Source organism: Mustela erminea, chromosome 18 (genome assembly GCF_009829155.1).
Source record: "Mustela erminea isolate mMusErm1 chromosome 18, mMusErm1.Pri, whole genome shotgun sequence".
NCBI lineage: Eukaryota > Metazoa > Chordata > Mammalia > Carnivora > Mustelidae > Mustela > Mustela erminea.
Window position 1 is genome coordinate 47,999,235 of NC_045631.1, and position 17,310 is coordinate 48,016,544.

Genomic DNA, 17,310 nt, shown 5'->3' on the forward strand with positions numbered 1-17,310 from the left:
TGTGATTTGTGTACAGAAAGACAAGGCTAGACGGGCAGACATAAGCATGTCCGTCTGCCTGAGTCAGTTTCTTGTTGCAAATTAATAAAGTGGCATTCTGGCTCACGTGGATCTGTCTCTTTGAGCTCTCTGTGCCTTCCACCTCTAGTGTCGTTGCTGAGCCAGACGCTGCCCAAGACCCAACCCGGACTCTGGCAAGTTCGTCCAGGCTGGTGCCACCCGGGAAATCTCTAAGCGCCCGTGGGAGCCATCCGGCCGGCTCTCTGCCTCTACATTTCAGGGTGTGGGCTTCGGGGCATTCACAACATTCCTGCAACAGAAGAGTTTCGGGAACACCCCACATTGGATCTGGGTGACTTGAATATAATCTCAAGCAAGCAGGTATGTCTGAGATGTGGTTGTAAATGAGAAAGCTTAAGCCTAATTAATTTTATTCCACTTGACTTAAAGAGCATGTGAAAGAAGGGGATCTGAGGACATCTGTACACTGGGCCTCGAGAACACAAGCCTCCAGACGCTGGCGACACTGACTCTGGCGTACACAGGCTTTGCAGAGACTGGAGAGGTTTACTCTTTAGAAGGAAATAGAGAACTCACTCCTCTAAAACCCGAATGAGGAAGATTAGCCCACCATGAGCTGCAATTCAATTTAGTGCTCAACAAGCAAACTTCTGGTTAATAATCAGATTGCTGAATCATCTTTGCTATAGCCCCTCCATTGCAAATTAATAAGTAATGGTCTGGTTTATACATCTTCTTCTTATGAGTTTGTTTAATATGAGTCAGTCCCACAAAACTGATGCATGGACAGAAGTGAGTTTCAAGCTCAAGAAAGCTGAGGACCAGACTACAGAGGATAGTGACTCCCTCCAGTATAAAATTAGCCTGTGGCTAGTCAGCCTCCTCTCTGGATGAATATATTTGCTTCACTGTATCTCTCAAACCACAGCACACCTAATTCAGGAAACTCTTCTTCAGTACTTTTAATTAAAAGTTTATTTATTTTTAGTCATCTCTACACCCCACATGGGGCTCGAACTAACACCCAGAGATCAAGAGTTGCGTGCGCTTCCAACTGAGCCAGCCAGGCACTCCGCCCTATGGTGAATGATGGACATTCTCTTTGGATCCCCACTCTGGCTCCAGTTTTCCCAAAGAAGGATACCTTCCTTCAAAGCAGCCTGCTTTCTTGGAGATCTCGGCTGCTAGAATATCTTTTCTTAAATTGGAATTAAACATGTCACCTTATAACTTATAACTGGTTCTTTCACAAAATATCTGCTTAGCCTCAGTTCCTGTGAAGGAAGTCGGTGATGGAGCCAAGCCTTCTCACTCCCCTATTGTTCTCCAAGCTTTCCAGTGTCTTTCTTGAAAACATGATCCCCCCTGAATCTGGTCAGTCCACTAGCATTATTATTTTTGAGACATAAGATATTGCTGCAGCAGAAGTTTGTTATTTCTTTTAGCAGCTGCATCTCACTCTGGGCTCATATATTTCAGATAAAATGCCTTCACCTCAGTGCATTTCCCCTTCCTTTTGGGTTTGAGGCTGCTGAAATGAGATACACGTTGGTAAGGCTGTGGTGAGCTGATTTCCCCCCCTGGGTGAATGCTATTTCTGTTCAATCTCAAGAAAAGGGTCCTTCGCTCAGGACTCATATAGAGAGTCATTTCAAGAATTCACACCTAAGCAGTGAATGAGTTTATTTTTCTTAGAAAGAGAGAGAAAGAAAAACAAAAGACCCACCTTTCTCTAGGACAGGAGCCATCCCGAGAGAGCTGGGGAGGTGTTTTTCTCATTTTTCATCTCCCAGCACCTGGTTGGGTAGAAGGCACTCAGCATGGGCTTGATGAATCTAGCCAACGAGATACTAATTTCATTTGAGAGAGGAAAGAAAAAAGAAGGAAAGAAAGAAAGGAAGGAAGGAGAAAGAAAGAAGAAAGAAAAAAATGGGAAGGAGAAGAGAGACTACTTTGCTCAAGGCTGTTTTTCCTTCTGGTTCTAGAATATAAAAGTGGCATATATAGTACAATAGCTTAACCATACCTAGGCTTGGTTTCTCTCAGACCCCCTGACACATTCCCGGAGGAATTTTCCTGTCATCTTGAATCCCTTCCACAAGCCCAAGTTGTCTTCAGCACGAACCCGCCTATTTGTTGTTGACTTAATCTGGAAAAAACTTCCTATCACTCCTTCTCCCCCACCCTGTCCCTCGGCCCCTCATCACCCCTACTCTCTCCACTTGCCCCACCCTCCCCTCCCCCCGCCCCACTCCGGTCCGCAAACCCACACGGGTTTCAAGTTTAGGATTTGATGTTGTTACTGCCCACAGACGTTCGCTGGGACAACTCGGAGAGGCCATGTGCTTGTCCCCCTTAGGAAGTGGGAGAAATCCCTGCAGCTCGGTTTTGTTCCAATGGTCTGTTCAGTGAGTGATTCCCGTTTCCCCAAAGGCTGCCCCTCATTAGCATGAACGGGGGTGGGGGTGTGGAGAAGGGGTGGGGGGAGAGAAAGAGCAAAAGCCCAGGCTCCGTTTTAGAGCCTGGGAACCGTGTCTACGAAAATGACAGCTAGAGCTTTCTGGCTCCTCTGTTTGATCGTTGGATCATCTCCCGAAGCCCCAGTGGCGGAGAGAAAAGGTAAGATCGGGGAAACTCTGAGTCCTGGGAGAGAAGCAGGGGTGGGGTGGGGTGGTGGGGGGACCGGGGAGAAGGCGCGCTGAAGGGCGGGACGAGAAAGGGGTCAGAGTGTGCAGGAGAGGGGACTCCGGGTCCGTGTTCGTGTTCGGAAGGAGCAAACTGTGTCCCCAAGATTTTGTGTGTCCTGGCAGCCTTTTCGGAAAGGAGCCAGTTCAGCTACTGAAATGATCTCGAGCGAGCCGGGCAGGCTGGGGAAAACTTTGCATGTTAAGTAGTTGCTCCATCACAGAGGAGGGAAAGTGTCAAAAGGGGTCGCGGCATGCCTTTCGGGCGCCGTGCGGGCCGGGCTCGCAGGACGCGGCGGGCGGCGGGCGCCGGGAGGAGCGCGGGGTCCGCCCTGCGCCGGGGCCGGGGTCCCGCGGGCGATCCGAAGCGCTGGGTGCGCCCGCCGCGGCTGAGGGCGAAGGGGAGCCCAAATCGGACATCTCTCCCCTCTAGCTGCAAGCCCCAGCGAATGGCCCGTGGGGGCGGGGGGGAGGCGTACCTGAGTCTTTAAAACACGCACACACTGAGTTTCGTGCATGAGATGAAAATAAGTTACTGAGGGAATGAAATAATGAAATAAGGGATTCTCTGCGGGGAGAGGTTTTTGTTTTGCTTTTCTTTGGATGTTCTTCTGATTCCCTATCTCTGGGAAAAACAGCTTCCGCACCTCACAGGGCAATTTACTTTGGGTTATTTTTCCACATGGAAACTGAATGACTTCAGTGGCATTTAACCCAAATATCAGACAATCTTTCCCATGACAACAGATGGTGATATCAATGGGGAAGCAGTTGTGAGGTCAACACACAACAACAGTTGTCAGGAATTGGATATCTACCAGAACTTTATTCAGCTGTGAATGGGACAACGTTGGACATAGAGTCAGAATCAACCTTTCTGTAAAAACACGAACTAGAACCAGCTATTACTGCTGGGGGAAAGCTGATTTTAAAGGAGATTGTCAATTGGGCAAGATAAATCCCTTTAAATGAAGTGTTGCAAGAGCTGCACGTGGGCAGACCCAGCTCTTCCATGCAAGGAAAGAGAAATGTGGAAAACCAGCCGTGGAGACCACAGAAAAAGAAAAAGAAAGACAGGTTCTTGTGCCTCTTTGGAGGGCACTGGGACCCAGGCAAACGGGGAGGTGATATTGTGTAACTGGGCATGGAAAATTGCCCAGCTTCCAAGCTGGCTGAAGTTTGCTCACCAACCTGTCTGCAGAGCTGGGGAAAATCATTAATAATTAAAAAAAAATTGTTTTCATGCCATATCACTTAGATTTTTTGCCACCAGGGAAGGGGAAATGTAAGTGGTGCGCGTGTGCTTTTATACTCAACCAGGGGCCTCGGCCTCCCATCCATGCTTTAAAAATCTTCCTTAGCTGTAGTTTACGAGTAAGCGGTGTCCAAGAAGCCGGATAAAAATCCACTCACAGAGACCAAGATGACAGTGTAAACACGGATGGGAAAACCAAATAGTTCTGTTGTCAGGGGCGCTTAAACAATTAGGAGAACCTGTAATATGAGACCTTTCCCCCTGGGGTTTGCTCTTGGTACTTTCTCAACAAACTGTACAGAGCAAAAAGGCGGATGTTTATACATATATTAAAGAAACGGCAAAAAAGAGTTTGTTACTTAACCACAGTTGACCGTTGTGTTTAGCCCTAGAACAAACAGGTTGTGGCAATTTTAAAAAGCTATCGATTTTAAGAGGTTCCTTAACAAAATGAGATGTTCCCATGCGGTGAGAAAATTTTTCGTAGTTGGCCTCGATTTTAGAGGGCAAGACCCTCGTCTCGGTCTTCCCCCGGGGCCTAGGAAACCTGGGCTCTCCTCGGACCTGACGCTGAGGCTTCCCTCCGCTTACCACGGGGGCGCCTTCCTCTCGCCCCTCCCGTTCCCGGGCCTTCACTTCCAAGTCCCGCCCCCCCCCCCCCCCCCCCCCCGGCCATCGCTCCTCTCGCAGGTGCTCGCTAAGTTTACAATGTCCGCATCTCCTCTCCCCTCCCAGGGCCTTTTCTTCTCCCGCCCCTCACCCCCACCCCGCCCGCCCACCGGCCTCTCAGACCCTCCGCCCGCCTTCCCACCCCTCTCAACCTCTCCCCCTTCTCGTCTCCTCCCCACTCGGCCTCCCCTGCCCTCTCCACAGGGTCTCCCCTCCCCTCTTCAAGCCTCCCCTCCCCCGCGCCGCTGCCCTCCCACTCGGCTTCTCCCCTCCGCGCCCCTCCTTCCCTGACGGCCTCCCCGGCCTCTCCTCTTTTTTCCCTACAGCGTCGCCGCCCCACAACAGGAAGCCCGACCCCGGCGGCGGCCCGAGTGCGGAGGGGACGCCGGGGCCCCGGGCGCCGCCGGTCCCTGAGGAGCCGCGGCGGCCGCGCGCGGCCGAGGCCTCTCCCCGCGCTTGGCCCGACCCGCGACGCCGGAAGCCCCCGCCGCCCGCCGAGAACCGGGCCGGCTTCCGGGAGGCCGCGCGCGAGCCCGCCGGCCCGCCGAGCCCCCGCCTCGCGCAGGCCGAGAACCGCGCCTCGCCGCGCCGCGTGCCCGCGCTGGAGGACTCCCCGCGGCGCTCACGCGCCCGGGCCCTACGCTTCCCGGCCGCGCGGTCGCTCGCGCGCGCCGCCGAGGCTGCCGCCGGCCCCGCCCACCCCAACCGGCCGCGCGCCGCCGCGCCGCCCCCGGGGCCCGAGCCGGCGCCTGCACCGCCCCCGCGCCTCAGCCCGCCGCGGAGGGACGCGGATCCCGGCGCCGAGCCCTGCGCGCGCGCCTGCAGGGTGGACCTGGACGAGCGCGAGTCCTACTGCGCGAGCGAATTCGGTGAGCCCTGCCCCGCAGCACCTCCCGGGCCCGGGCCGCAGAGCCCAGGCCGCGAGGCGAGCCTTTCCGAGCCCAGGCGCGGGCTGTGCTCGCAGACTGCCCTAGGGGAGACCCTAGAGAAACCCACTCACTCAGTTCTGCGGTCCCCAGACCCATGTGGACTATTTCATGATGTGTGCAAAACTCACTGGGGAAAGAGAGGAAATGAGCGTTCTGCATTTCTCCAAACTCTTTTGTTTTTTTGAAAGCAGCAGTGAATGGAATCGTGCACGACGTGGACGTGCTCGGCACAGGGATCCGGCTGGTGACTCTGCTGGTGGACCGGGATGGGCTGTACAAGATGAACCGCCTGTACATCACTCCGGACGGGTTTTTCTTCCGAGTCCACATACTAGTCCTAGACTCCTCCAGCTGCAATAAGCCATGCCCAGAGTTTAAACCTGGTATTGAAACTGATCTGAACACTTCATATACGGATTTTTGTGCCACCACTTGTAACTTGGATGCCACAGTCTGGTCTGTTCGTTACCCCAATACCGTTTGGGCGGGGGGAGTAGCATTCTAAAATGAATAGAATTTAGACGACAGGTATTTCTGCCACTCCGATCGTGCCTCTGGTTAAAGGTGGGAACAGCATGGGTTGACACAAAGTGGGCACTCAGATATTTGTTGATAAATGGAGTGACGAAACAACGTTGCTAGAGGGGCACAGAAGACGCTTTTAGAAAGTTTAGAATGTCTTTTTTTGGAGGGGGTGGAATACCCACTCCCACATCTTTCTAGAAGTGTGCTCTGGAAAATCCTCCTGATTACATTGTGGTTAGGACCTTTGTACTGGGATGTTGGTGGGTAATAATAGGCAGATAAACTGATTATCTTCTAAAGGTCCCTAGACTGTGTCCACCTGTTGTTGGAGGGTGAAGCGTCTGAGATTCAACAGGTGCAGCAAGATAACAGATTGAAGCTTAGGCGTTCCTTGACGGCCTTGCATGTTCTTACTGTTTCTTGGCATTTAAAAGACACCACGAATTTACATTTTGGGTACTTTTTTTCAGGAAGCAGGTATATTGTGATGGGCCACATCTACCATAAGAGACGCCAGCTCCCTACAGCTCTGCTCCAGGTCCTGAGAGGACGGCTCCGTCCAGGAGATGGATTGCTCAGGAGTGGCAACAGCTACGTGAAGAGATTTAACCGAAAAAGGAATGGGCAAGTTCAAAGTGCCGTTCACACGCAGTGCGTTTGAAATGTACTTTCCTCGCACTGCTGGATTATAAGAGACGTGTCGCATTCAGCAACAAGACAGGAGCGGTCTGTCTTCACGGAATGGGGAATTCCTGTGGAGGAGGGCACACAGCTCCTTCTGGAACGATTGTGTAGTTCCAACTCTAATCTCGAAGTCGCCCCTTTCTTACTTGCAAAATGGCTCTTCAGTGGTATGCTTCTGAGGTCCCTGGCAAAGTTACTGGAGTCTAGTGGCATTTATTCACACAGCTCAGATAACTGACCTGTCCAGTTAGCAGATCACTGCTTCATGTGGTTTATTTTTAATTATTTTAATTTAAATACATTCTTCAGTAGAAAGAGTTCACAAAAAAAGCATTTCCTTGATTTTAAATATACAACTTTGAATAGGTTATATCACATTATCAAACCAAGTTTCATACTAAAACCATCACATTTTAAATTCTGTACATAACAGCGCACTAGTCAAAAGACATGTATGAAATGTCATTTAGATCAAAACACTAGGGTCAGAACTCAAGACAAGTATTCAAGTTTTATACTTAAAGAGTACTAACGGGCTTAATTCAAGCAAAATATTATTCAAACAAGTGTTCCTGATGTACCAAAATGTAAGAAATATTCTCTTCCCTCCCTGCTCCTAAAAACAATTTGTGCCAAACTGGCAACTGTCCCAATGCTAAACATATTCTGGGTGTATCTGATGTCATTTTTCTATTAAGACCGAGTATCGTGTTTGTGTTTGTAAAGTAGTAAATCTTGCCTTGAAATCAGATCTTGGATGCACCTGGTTTTTTTAGCCTCATGGAGCTCTACAGGTTTAGGAAAAAGCCTTTCTCAAACTTACTCCAAAAACCCTGGAATGGATATTCAATGACAGCTTGTAAGTATGTGAATTTTAAACATTTTTCCAGTTGGTTTGGAAAAGGTTTAATCACTAGCTGAATTTAAGATTGATTTTATACTTGAGTCCACAAGACATTTTAACAGTTTTTTTTTTTTCAGAAGACCAAACTGTACATCAGTTAATTTGAAACACGTGAATAGAGACACGGATAATCCACAGCTGAAGATGACAGCCTAAGGAAAGATAAACAGGAACTGCACCAAAGAGAAAAAACAAACCCACAGCCTATCCTGGTCTCAGAGGAGAGGTGCTCAGGGAGCTCATGATGTGTCTTTAGACAGTCTTTAATGGCCACATAGAACAGAAGCACAATACATCCTAAAAGATGTTTAGGACAGTAGAGCATCCACAAGGAAACAAGAGTGTAAGACATGACGTCTGCCTGTGATGGGAGATACTCTTACTTTATTTGTTCCAAACAGAGGGCAAAGAGATAAAATAACATGTGAGAGCTCCTGACTCTTCTGTGGTTAAGTATCACTGAGGAAGTTTTGGAGAATTTTCCAAAAACGAGTTTTGCCCAAACTTACTAAAAATCATTCTAGGATTGCTTCTTGGGAATGAATCAACTGCATTAATTATAACGTGACCTACTGGCAATAGAGTAAGCTGAGATTGAAGAGCTTCTGGCCTGTGTGTGTGTGTTTAGGATAAACATTAACTGAGACATAAATAGCACCAGTCATAAAAACCAAAGACGAATTTTTAAATGTGAAAAGGCTAAGCTGCGGTCTTGAATAACACGGTGATAAAAATTGCAAAATGGCCAAATAGATAAATTACTGGTTGGATGGTCGTGAGTTAGAATGTGAAGAGTTAAATCACTTTTACATAAGCCTGAGGGTTAGGGTTTGATTAGACCACTTTGATGATACTAGTTTCTGAAGAGTTATGGGAGCACACCCGATGCCAGAATCATGTAATCTGTGTGATAGATAGAGGTCATACAGTTAGTGTGTACACACGGGGAGGGAAAACAAACCGGCCAGCTTTATAGAAACTGCCCAGATCTATGGCCGTAGTTCAAGACCAGGTCTCGGGGCGCCTGGGTGGCTCAGTGGGTTAAAGCCTCTGCCTTCAGCTCCGGTCATGATCTCAGGGTCCTGGGATCGAGCCCCACAGCGGGCTCTCTGCTCAGCAGGGAGCCTGCTTCCCTCTCTCTCTCTGCCTGCCTCTCTGCCTACTTGTGATCTGTCAAATAAATAAAATCTTTAAAAAAAAAAAAAAAAAAAAAAAAGACCAGGTCTCGAGAGACAGGTGAGGCTCAAACGAGGTGGGCAAGGGAGTCCGTGCACTGGAGGGAGCGACCAAACAGATCATCCTGGGTTAGGCTAAAAAGGTTACAAAGAATTGCATTTTCAGTATCAATCAGTAGCTTGGATGCAGTCTTAACTTTATGCAAAACTGTAAGCAGCAAGTTCATTGTAGTTCCTAATCCTTTTGTCCTACAGGAAGATTTTTCTTAGCACATGGATTTGTGCTCCAAAGACCATAAAAGGTTATGTGCACGTGTAAGTCCCTCATCAGTAAAATACTCCACTGCCTTCAAGAGGAACCCAGCAGCATCCCTCCTTTGAATTAAGCTCTTAGAACTCAAGAAAAAAAAGTACTTGTTTTGCTTTTAGGCCTATAAAAATATATACTCTTATTTCCAAATTGGATCAAATGGGGGTGTGATCATATAAGAAATGTCTTTTCTGGTAGCTTACTCGAAGTATCCCAAAGTATCTCAGAATATTTCATATTATTAAAAATACTCAGCTGGCTCTCTCCAACCCCCCCCCCCACCCCCGCCACCCCCCTCCTCCCCTGCCCAAGCACTCACAAGACACTGCTCTGCTCATGAGATCTCACCATTCTCTTTCAGGACAAGAAATTGGAGGCTTCCAAGAGTGGCCTTAGTCACGAAGAGTGGGAGCTACGCTAACTGTGTAGCTAGCCCTGTCTAGCTCAGCCTGTCCGTATGTGCACGTTTAAAAGGTCAGCACCAGGCTGGCTCTCTAATATCAGAAACACACACAGATGAATACAAATAAGGAAAGAACCTCAATTTACAGATTCTGGGAAAGTAGATTATGAACAACAGCAAATCTCAGGGTCTCTAAATAACACTCCAGACCATTTGAAATACAAAAAGACAATTGTTCTACTTTGGAAAAGATCTCTGGAAGTTCACAATTTTTTCTTTTTAAACCTATTGCAGGACATTAACTAAAATACAAATCCTGCAGACTCTGGATGGGAGAAAAAAGCCTTACCAATATGAAAATACTTATTAGGAAAGGTTTTCAAGGATTGTGAACTTGGCAGATGAACCATAACAAGCACCGAAAATACTTTTAGCCAAGGAAATCTACTGATGCAAATTACATGTATTTACAAGCCTAAAGACTGGGGTAGAAAATCCTAACCGCGGATCACAAATGTATAGTCTACTACTTGGATTATTCAAAGTAAAACAGCTGTGATATGTTTATCTTATTGGATAGCAGGAGCTTGTCAAAGAATACTCCTAGAAAAGCAGCTTTTGAAACTCATTATGTGTTACAAGAATGTTTTTCAAAAATTACTTCTGAAACAAGACTAAAGCTCTGTAGTTGATAAAACTATAAAATGTCTATTTATACAGCGATAGAAATTACAAAAGGCTTTATACTATTATATACACATAAGAAATTAGTATCTTCCTGGTCTGAGGATTCCCATAAAATTTATCTTTTTTGGTACAATCTGGCAATGCCAACGACTACAGAAAGTGTATCAACCAACCAAACCACTATTTCATTAGAAACTGCACCAAATCCAATGTCAAAAACATTACTTTATTTTTCTAGGATGAAATGTCCTATTACGTACAAAAGGAATTGCTGTTTAGAATTTGCCACAATCTGTTAAAAACATAGCAATCTATTGCCTACAGGTAGGAAAGTTCTTGCTGCAACAAGTTTTAAATGATTAAGCCCATATATATCTATATCTCTCTCTCTATATATGAATAAATAGTACAGAAATACTGTGACGTGACGAGATGCAGAATGATTTTATAATTCATTAAAATGTAGGATTCTTGCATCAGCACAGCGCATACAATAGGTAACATTTTTTTTTTTTTAAAGTATAAGGACAAAATAACCTGTATTTGACTACTTCCATGTTAGTTATTTTAAGCAAAACTTTGTTTCCATGTTTTCATTTGAGCAGTTAGTCTCTTTAAGTTTGTAAGCATAGGTTTGTGACATTTGTATGTACAAAAAGGAATGGGCTTCATGAGATAAAATTAACCCAGAATAACCTGCACACCTGAGTCTGTGATAAGGAAGAACTGGGAACTGGAGCAACATTGTTCGTTCTTTTAAGAAACTAAGGTCCGGGAAAGGTTTTGCATAGCAGGGTGATATTAAACAGAAGGAAAACTTTTTTTAAAAACATGATTTGACAAATTCCAGAAACTGGCAGGACAAAGCTAACATGAATTAGTGCAAAATCTAGTAAAATTTTTGCAAAGCTGCATAAACCAACTATGGCAGATCTTACAGAAGCTCTTATTACAATGCGGTAGGTAATACAACGTGTAAGGTTAGAACACCAAAAGGAAAGACATGCAAAATACACCATCCTCTGCTGTTTCCATTTTCCCCCTACTGCTTACACTACTTTTCTTATGTGGGAGAAAACCCACAAACAATTCAACCAACCAACAAAAAAATACAAAATGGATGAAGTCATTTAAAAAATGCCCCATATAAACTCTAAGTAGCTGTCCGTAACTGATAATTTGCCTGGCATTATGTAATGTACAGATGAAGGCAATGTGTATTTTGCCATATTAACTGATGCAACAGGATTAGCACCCCTGAAGATTCTTCTCTGATGTGATGACAGTGGGCTGGGAATTAGGAAATGAAGGGCCACGACTGCCCTGGGGAAACCCAGGTGCAATGAGATTCTCCAGCCTGTTATGTACCTTGCAGCCCTCCCTTTCCCCTCAAAGGCTTACAGATAATCATTAGCGCACATTCAAAGACACCATCTGTGGGAGAAAAATCATCTCCATTTATTTTGTTTCATATACATCCATAGTTGAATTTTAATACAAAAAGAAAAAAATTAGAATCTGACAAATGTTTACAAACAAGATACCTTCAAATAGATTTTACTCAGTTTAGCCTGGTGCAGAGTAAATGACAAATTGTACTGTTATATTCAAGGCAACAGAGTCTGTAGTCCAGGACCACTTAGCCCAACCTTTATGCAAGCTTAATTTTTATCTACCATGAACAATAAACTCATTGTTGATTCCCAGTTGTGTATGTGTGTGTATGTGTGTGTGCACATGTGTACATAGCAGCTCCTTTCATAGAAAGAAAAGACATCTAGAGGTCGTCTTGTACTTTTACCTACAGGAATCATGATAAGATACAGAATGGATTACATGTAACCGGGGCTGGATTTTATAAGAAAAAATAATTAGCTGACAAATGAGGGCAGCAATAAAAAAGCGTCTTTTTTGCAACAATAAATAAATACAGTCAAAAGTTTTCTGTGAGACTCTAAACCAGCTTCTTCACTGAAGAGCAGACGTGGCATTTCCATGGAGTTACACTTGACCCCATATTATCTTTTTTTTCTTGCTTTCTTTTTTCTTTTTTTTTTTTTCAATAAACAAAGTTTTCCCGCTTCTGCCACAATAGTAAAACCATTTGATCTTGACAAGATAATGGTGTCGTTGACTTTGCTTTTCCCTTGTCCGTTGGACAAAATTGGCCAAGAATATAATTGGACTGTTATGACCAATAAAAACGAAGTTTAGGTCAAGTCTTGTCAGGATAACCTGACTAAAAACATCTGGCTCCTTAATTTAAAATAGTTCAGACAACCAGATTCTTGCTGTGTTTTATGTTAGGTTAACACGCTGAACTTTAAGAAGCTGTAGACTGCAGTTTGTTGTTATGAGACCTACAGAATACAGAAAAAAGGGAACAATTAAGCACCCTTCATTTTTTAAAAACAATGATGCTTTATGTGGATGCCAAGGTCGGTTTGTCTGGGGGAAGCAGCCATGTTCTTTCATTCGCCCTTGGCAAGCAAATATATGAGAATGAGTAAGAAATTTTTAACCTAAAATAGAAATTTTCACTGTACAAAGAAACATGATAGTTCACTGGAAAAGGCCATTATTAAAATATATATATATGTGTGTGTGTGTGTGTATATATATATATATATATATTTTCATCTATTAAGATTACACATTTTTAGCCAGAGGGACAGATAGAAACGCATACAGAAGCATTACCATTATGGTAAAGATGTGTGTGTGTGTGTGTGTGTGTGTGTGTGTGGCATGCTTATTTACACTGACTTGGGGGAATATAAAGAAAAAAATATATTAAAAAAAGAGAAATAGCAGTATTAAAAATCACATTTGTCTATTAAAGTCCAGAAAGTCTCCTTTCTAGTTTCACAGTTTTATTCACAACTTTCGTTAGTAAAACCAAATTACTGTACAGTTACCAGGACTAAGTCAAAGTATGGTCTATTGCAATAGTGTATATAAATACAGTATTCCGGGAGTTTACAATTCTTAAATACATTGTTCAACATGGCTGCTAGAATAAACTGTTTACTACTATACATATATTTTTAACATTAAAAAATTATATTAACTAATATGAACTTTTAGGGGGCAATTTTGAATTAGGTAATCACGTGGTACAATAAAAGATAGAGTGACCCCAACATCCAGTTCTGATTCCAGTTAAAAATTCAGACTAAAGATATCAGAATCTGTAAGAAAAGAAAGAACATGGATGGTATAAATGATGAATTATAACAAAGTACAGTAATGAAAATAATGTGCAAACAACACTGGAGATCATAAATTAAAAATGGGGAAAATATGGCAAAGAAAAAAAACCCATAAATCAATTAAATTTCAATGAATGGATACATATGTGTCTCATTCTGCCTTAACCCTGGAAATCAACAAAAATTCCCTAAAATTTCACATTTCATAGAATTGGGCAAATTTCTCAATTTGTTCCAATATTTCTCAATGAAAATGATGTAAACTCAAATAAAATAAAAATCTCCAAGAAATAGCCCGATGGCAGGCTCTCCTAAGTGGCCCCTCTACTGTGAGAGACTCAGCCCCTGGGCCTCCTCTCCTTTCCCCAATTCCCTCGATTTGTCTCAGGCCCAGACGCTCTCCTCTCCGTCGGCAGCTGCTGCCAACCCCACTCTGAGTTCTGCCTGCAAGTCTGGCAGCAGGGGGGGGTTCAAATTCCCCAGCTTCCACCTCACAGTCACCACCAAGGGCTAAAGCTTTTCCAATTAAAAAAAAAAAAAAAAGTGATTTTAGAAATTTAATTGGAGGAAGAAACACATGAGGTACAAATAAAAACGCAGGGGAGACTTAAAATGAGTTGTGGTCCTCGACGCTAACCTTGACCCCACCTGAAGTCCAGGCTCCCTAGGACCAATTACTTTGAACTTCTTGGGTAGGTAGATTTCTTACACTGCTATTTCTTTTTTTTTTTTTTTTTTAAATCAACTTTGTATCGCTTCAGTCCTGCTGTGGCAAAGGAGAACTAAGCTCACATAATCATTTTCCCACCTCCTTTCTTGAATTTAAGTTTTACTTCTAATTTTAAATTACATCTTTCTGTGCTTTGTCTATAGGTTGGTTCTAAAAGTTGAAAATCAATGTACTGTTTACACTATGAGGACTATGTAAATATTTTTCTCCTTGTGGCACCTACTCAGTTGCTAAGAGGGCATTCTTAGCATTCCTATTCAACTCTAGTTTTTCATGGAATCTTGAACTGCCTTTCATTTTTCCTCTTATGTTCTTCAGCTAATTATCTAATGTATGAACCATTTCTCCTCCAACACACCTTCCTCTTGGGAGAGTTCCATTCTCCTGCTCTGGTCTGGATGGCCTGCTGCTTTGGCCTACTGCACAAATGAGATCCTGGGTCAGAAGAACTCATATTGTCTTCTTGAACCTCTTGTTTCTTGGATCCAAGACTTTGTTCTCTTGATTTGCTTCTTTATTTTGCTAGCACACATCTTAAAATAACTTGCTAAGAAAGGACACATGAGAAAGAGTGCCTTTCTGAGCCCATGACTGAAGATGTGCTTTTTCTGCCTCTGCACTGGACTGTTTGGCTGGACACAGAATTCTAGGCTGAAAATCATGTTTCTTCACACTTTTAGATTTATTCCGCCAAAGTCCTCTAGCATTGCATGTCGTTAGAGAAAAGGGTGACACCAGTCTGGTTCTTGTTACTTTATAGGTTCTTCCACCTTCTTTAGAAACTCTGAGGGGCTTCTTTAAACCTTGGCATCTAGGAATTTTAAGTGATTTTATGTGGGATGGACTTTTCCCCTTGTCCAGCTGGCTTATTCTGTGTATCAACTGTCCTCATCATTCTGTTCCCCACTCCATCTCCTTACCCCACAAGAATGTAAGCTCCAGAGGAATTCAGTATCGCACACACAGAGGGTCTCAAAAACCATTTGCTGAATGAATGAATGTGTTTTCCTTGGGTCTGAAGTCTTGTGCCGGTCATCAGCTCCGGGAGTTTCCCCTATTAGTCTTTTGATGGTTTCTTCTCCTCAGTCCTATTTCTTCCTTTCTGGAATTTCCAGAATTCCAGAAAGGAATTGTGAATACTGGATATGCTACAGCGTATTTTTTCCTTTCATAATTTTTCATCTACTTGTCTTTTTGTTCTTTGCATTGAGAAACTTCTTGCTTTTAACTTCCACGGCTTATAGTTTAGATTCTTATAGATTTGTTTTTCCTAGCCACTCTTTCTGATTTTTCTTTATTCCTAAAAATCCTGTGAGTCATTTTGTAGATTCAAGATCTTTTTCTTCTTTTTTTAAATAAACTTTACCCCCAGTGTGGGCCTTGACCCCAAGATCAAGAATTGCAAGCTCGGGCACCTGGGTGGCTCAGTGGGTTAAGCCGCTGCCTTCAGCTCAGGTCATGCATGATCTCAGGGTCCTGGAATCAAGTCCCACATCGGGCTCTCTGCTCGGCAGGGAGCCTGCTTCCTCCTCTCTCTCTCTGTCTGCCTCTCTGCCTACTTGTGATCTCTCTCTGTCAAATAAATAAATAAAATCTTTAAAAAAAAAAAAAAAAAGAATTGCAAGCTCTACAGACCGAGCCAGCCAGGCGCCCTTAAATTCAATTACCTTCTAAAATTTCTCTTGGGACATGACCGAGAGTCTTGCTTTGTCTTTTTCAAGTTCTCTTTTTTGTTTTCTCTGGAATTCATTCTTCTGCTATACCTTGACTTTTCTCTTTTACACTGCAAGCTTTCCTTATACCTCCGGCCATCCCTTGCTGGCTGTTCACACTTAAGACTAAGTTAAGGGCGCCTGGGTGCCTCAGTCATTATGCGTCTGCCTTCAGCTCAGGTCATGATCCCCGGGTCCTGGGATGGAGCCCCGCATTGGGCTCCCTGCTCAGTGGGAAGCCTGCTTCTCCCTCTGTCACTCCCCCTGCTTGTGTTTCTACTTTCGCTGTGTCTGTGTCGAATAAATAAAATCTTTAAAAAAAAAAAAAAAGTAAGTTAAGGGATGAGACAGGTGCCTGCAGAGCCCTATGTATGCGTGCGGGGCTGACTGGCAGGTGTTGCCTTAGATCAAGGCTACTCAGTCTCAACACTACTGACATTCAGGGGCTGCAGAGTTCTTTGCTGCGGGGGTTGTCTTGGGCACTGCGGATGTTTAGTAGCATCTCTGACCTCTACCTACTAGATGGCAGCACTACTTCCCACCTCTCAGTATGACAAAAAAAATGCCTCCATGCACTGCTAAGTATCCTGTGGGGGGTATGGTTATGGGCAAATTATCCCCATCGAGAGCCACAACTTTAGGGTGACAGGGCTGTGGACCTAAGCAACCTTTAAAAAACAAAACAAAAACCTCATCAACTAACCAGCTTTTACCGTATTCTTTTCTTATTCTGAGTTCATACTTTTTTATTTCTTTTGTTTGTTTGTTTTAAATATTTTATTTACTTATTTGTCAGAGAGAGAGAGAGAGCACACACGCAGGCAGAGGCGGAGAGAGAAGCAGGCTCCCTGCCGAGCAAGGAGCCCGATGCGGGATTCCATCCCAGGACCCTGGGATCATGACCTGAGCCAAAGGCGGCAGTTCAACTGACTGAGCCACCCAGGCATCCCGCATCCCTTTTTATTTATTATTATTTTACTAGGGGCTTCACCATATTGAGTAAATCCTCTTCCAACTTAGGTTTTACAGCTAATGGGTTAACAGAAGATGATACAAATGGGAAAGTATTACAGATTTTGTAAAATCTCTTTGTCCTTGGTCTAGAGGCTGCCTACCTACCTGGTTTCCTTCCTTCCTTGCCTACATTTTTTGATTCCTGAGCTTGTCCCTTACCTTTAGTCTATGTAAAGGGATGCTTAAACACAGCTACTGATCTACCTTGCTGCAGGACAAGGACAGAGAAAACACCCTATGGACTGTCCTGAGAGGAAAATACTGAAGCTGAGCGCCGCCTCTTACACTTTGGTATGCAGAGCCCACTAGGTAAGAGAGATGGCCAGGTCCCAAACTAGCCAAGATCTACCCAGTCTGACTATCTAGGGAGGGTCAAGCGTGCGAGCTGGTGGATGG

General features: G+C 44.4%; 2 protein-coding genes across 20 annotated transcripts in view; one reads left to right on the top strand and one right to left on the bottom strand.

Moving 5' to 3' along the window:
• The first annotated feature begins 2,099 nt into the window (after nt 1-2,099).
• On the top strand, nt 2,100-7,518 carry C18H17orf58 (chromosome 18 C17orf58 homolog). Of its 6 annotated transcripts, none has more exons than XM_032321929.1 (5): nt 2,100-2,429; nt 2,541-2,640; nt 4,956-5,498; nt 5,750-6,014; nt 6,554-6,711. In XM_032321929.1, the coding sequence occupies exons 1-5, from the start codon at nt 2,418-2,420 to the stop codon at nt 6,588-6,590; spliced, it is 957 nt and encodes a 318-aa protein (XP_032177820.1). In that variant the 5' UTR covers nt 2,100-2,417; the 3' UTR covers nt 6,591-6,711. The 6 variants fall into 6 exon arrangements, with proteins under 6 accessions (XP_032177820.1, XP_032177817.1, XP_032177818.1 ...); XM_032321926.1 differs by having other exon boundaries at nt 2,252-2,429; nt 5,750-5,941; nt 6,554-7,518; XM_032321927.1 differs by having other exon boundaries at nt 2,252-2,420; nt 5,750-5,941; nt 6,554-7,518.
• Nucleotides 7,519-10,458: 2,940 nt separating this feature from the next.
• The window catches only part of BPTF (bromodomain PHD finger transcription factor), a 160,194-nt gene continuing 153,342 nt past the window's right edge, over nt 10,459-17,310 (bottom strand). For 13 of the 14 annotated variants that reach the window (XM_032321924.1, XM_032321921.1, XM_032321920.1 and 10 more), the window contains one exon: nt 10,459-12,606. In XM_032321924.1, the coding sequence (XP_032177815.1) occupies nt 12,570-12,606 (37 nt within the window). In that variant the 3' untranslated portion in view covers nt 10,459-12,569. Of the gene's footprint in view, nt 13,438-17,310 lie in introns of all 14 variants that reach the window. The other variant, XM_032321913.1, reaches the window with a different exon arrangement.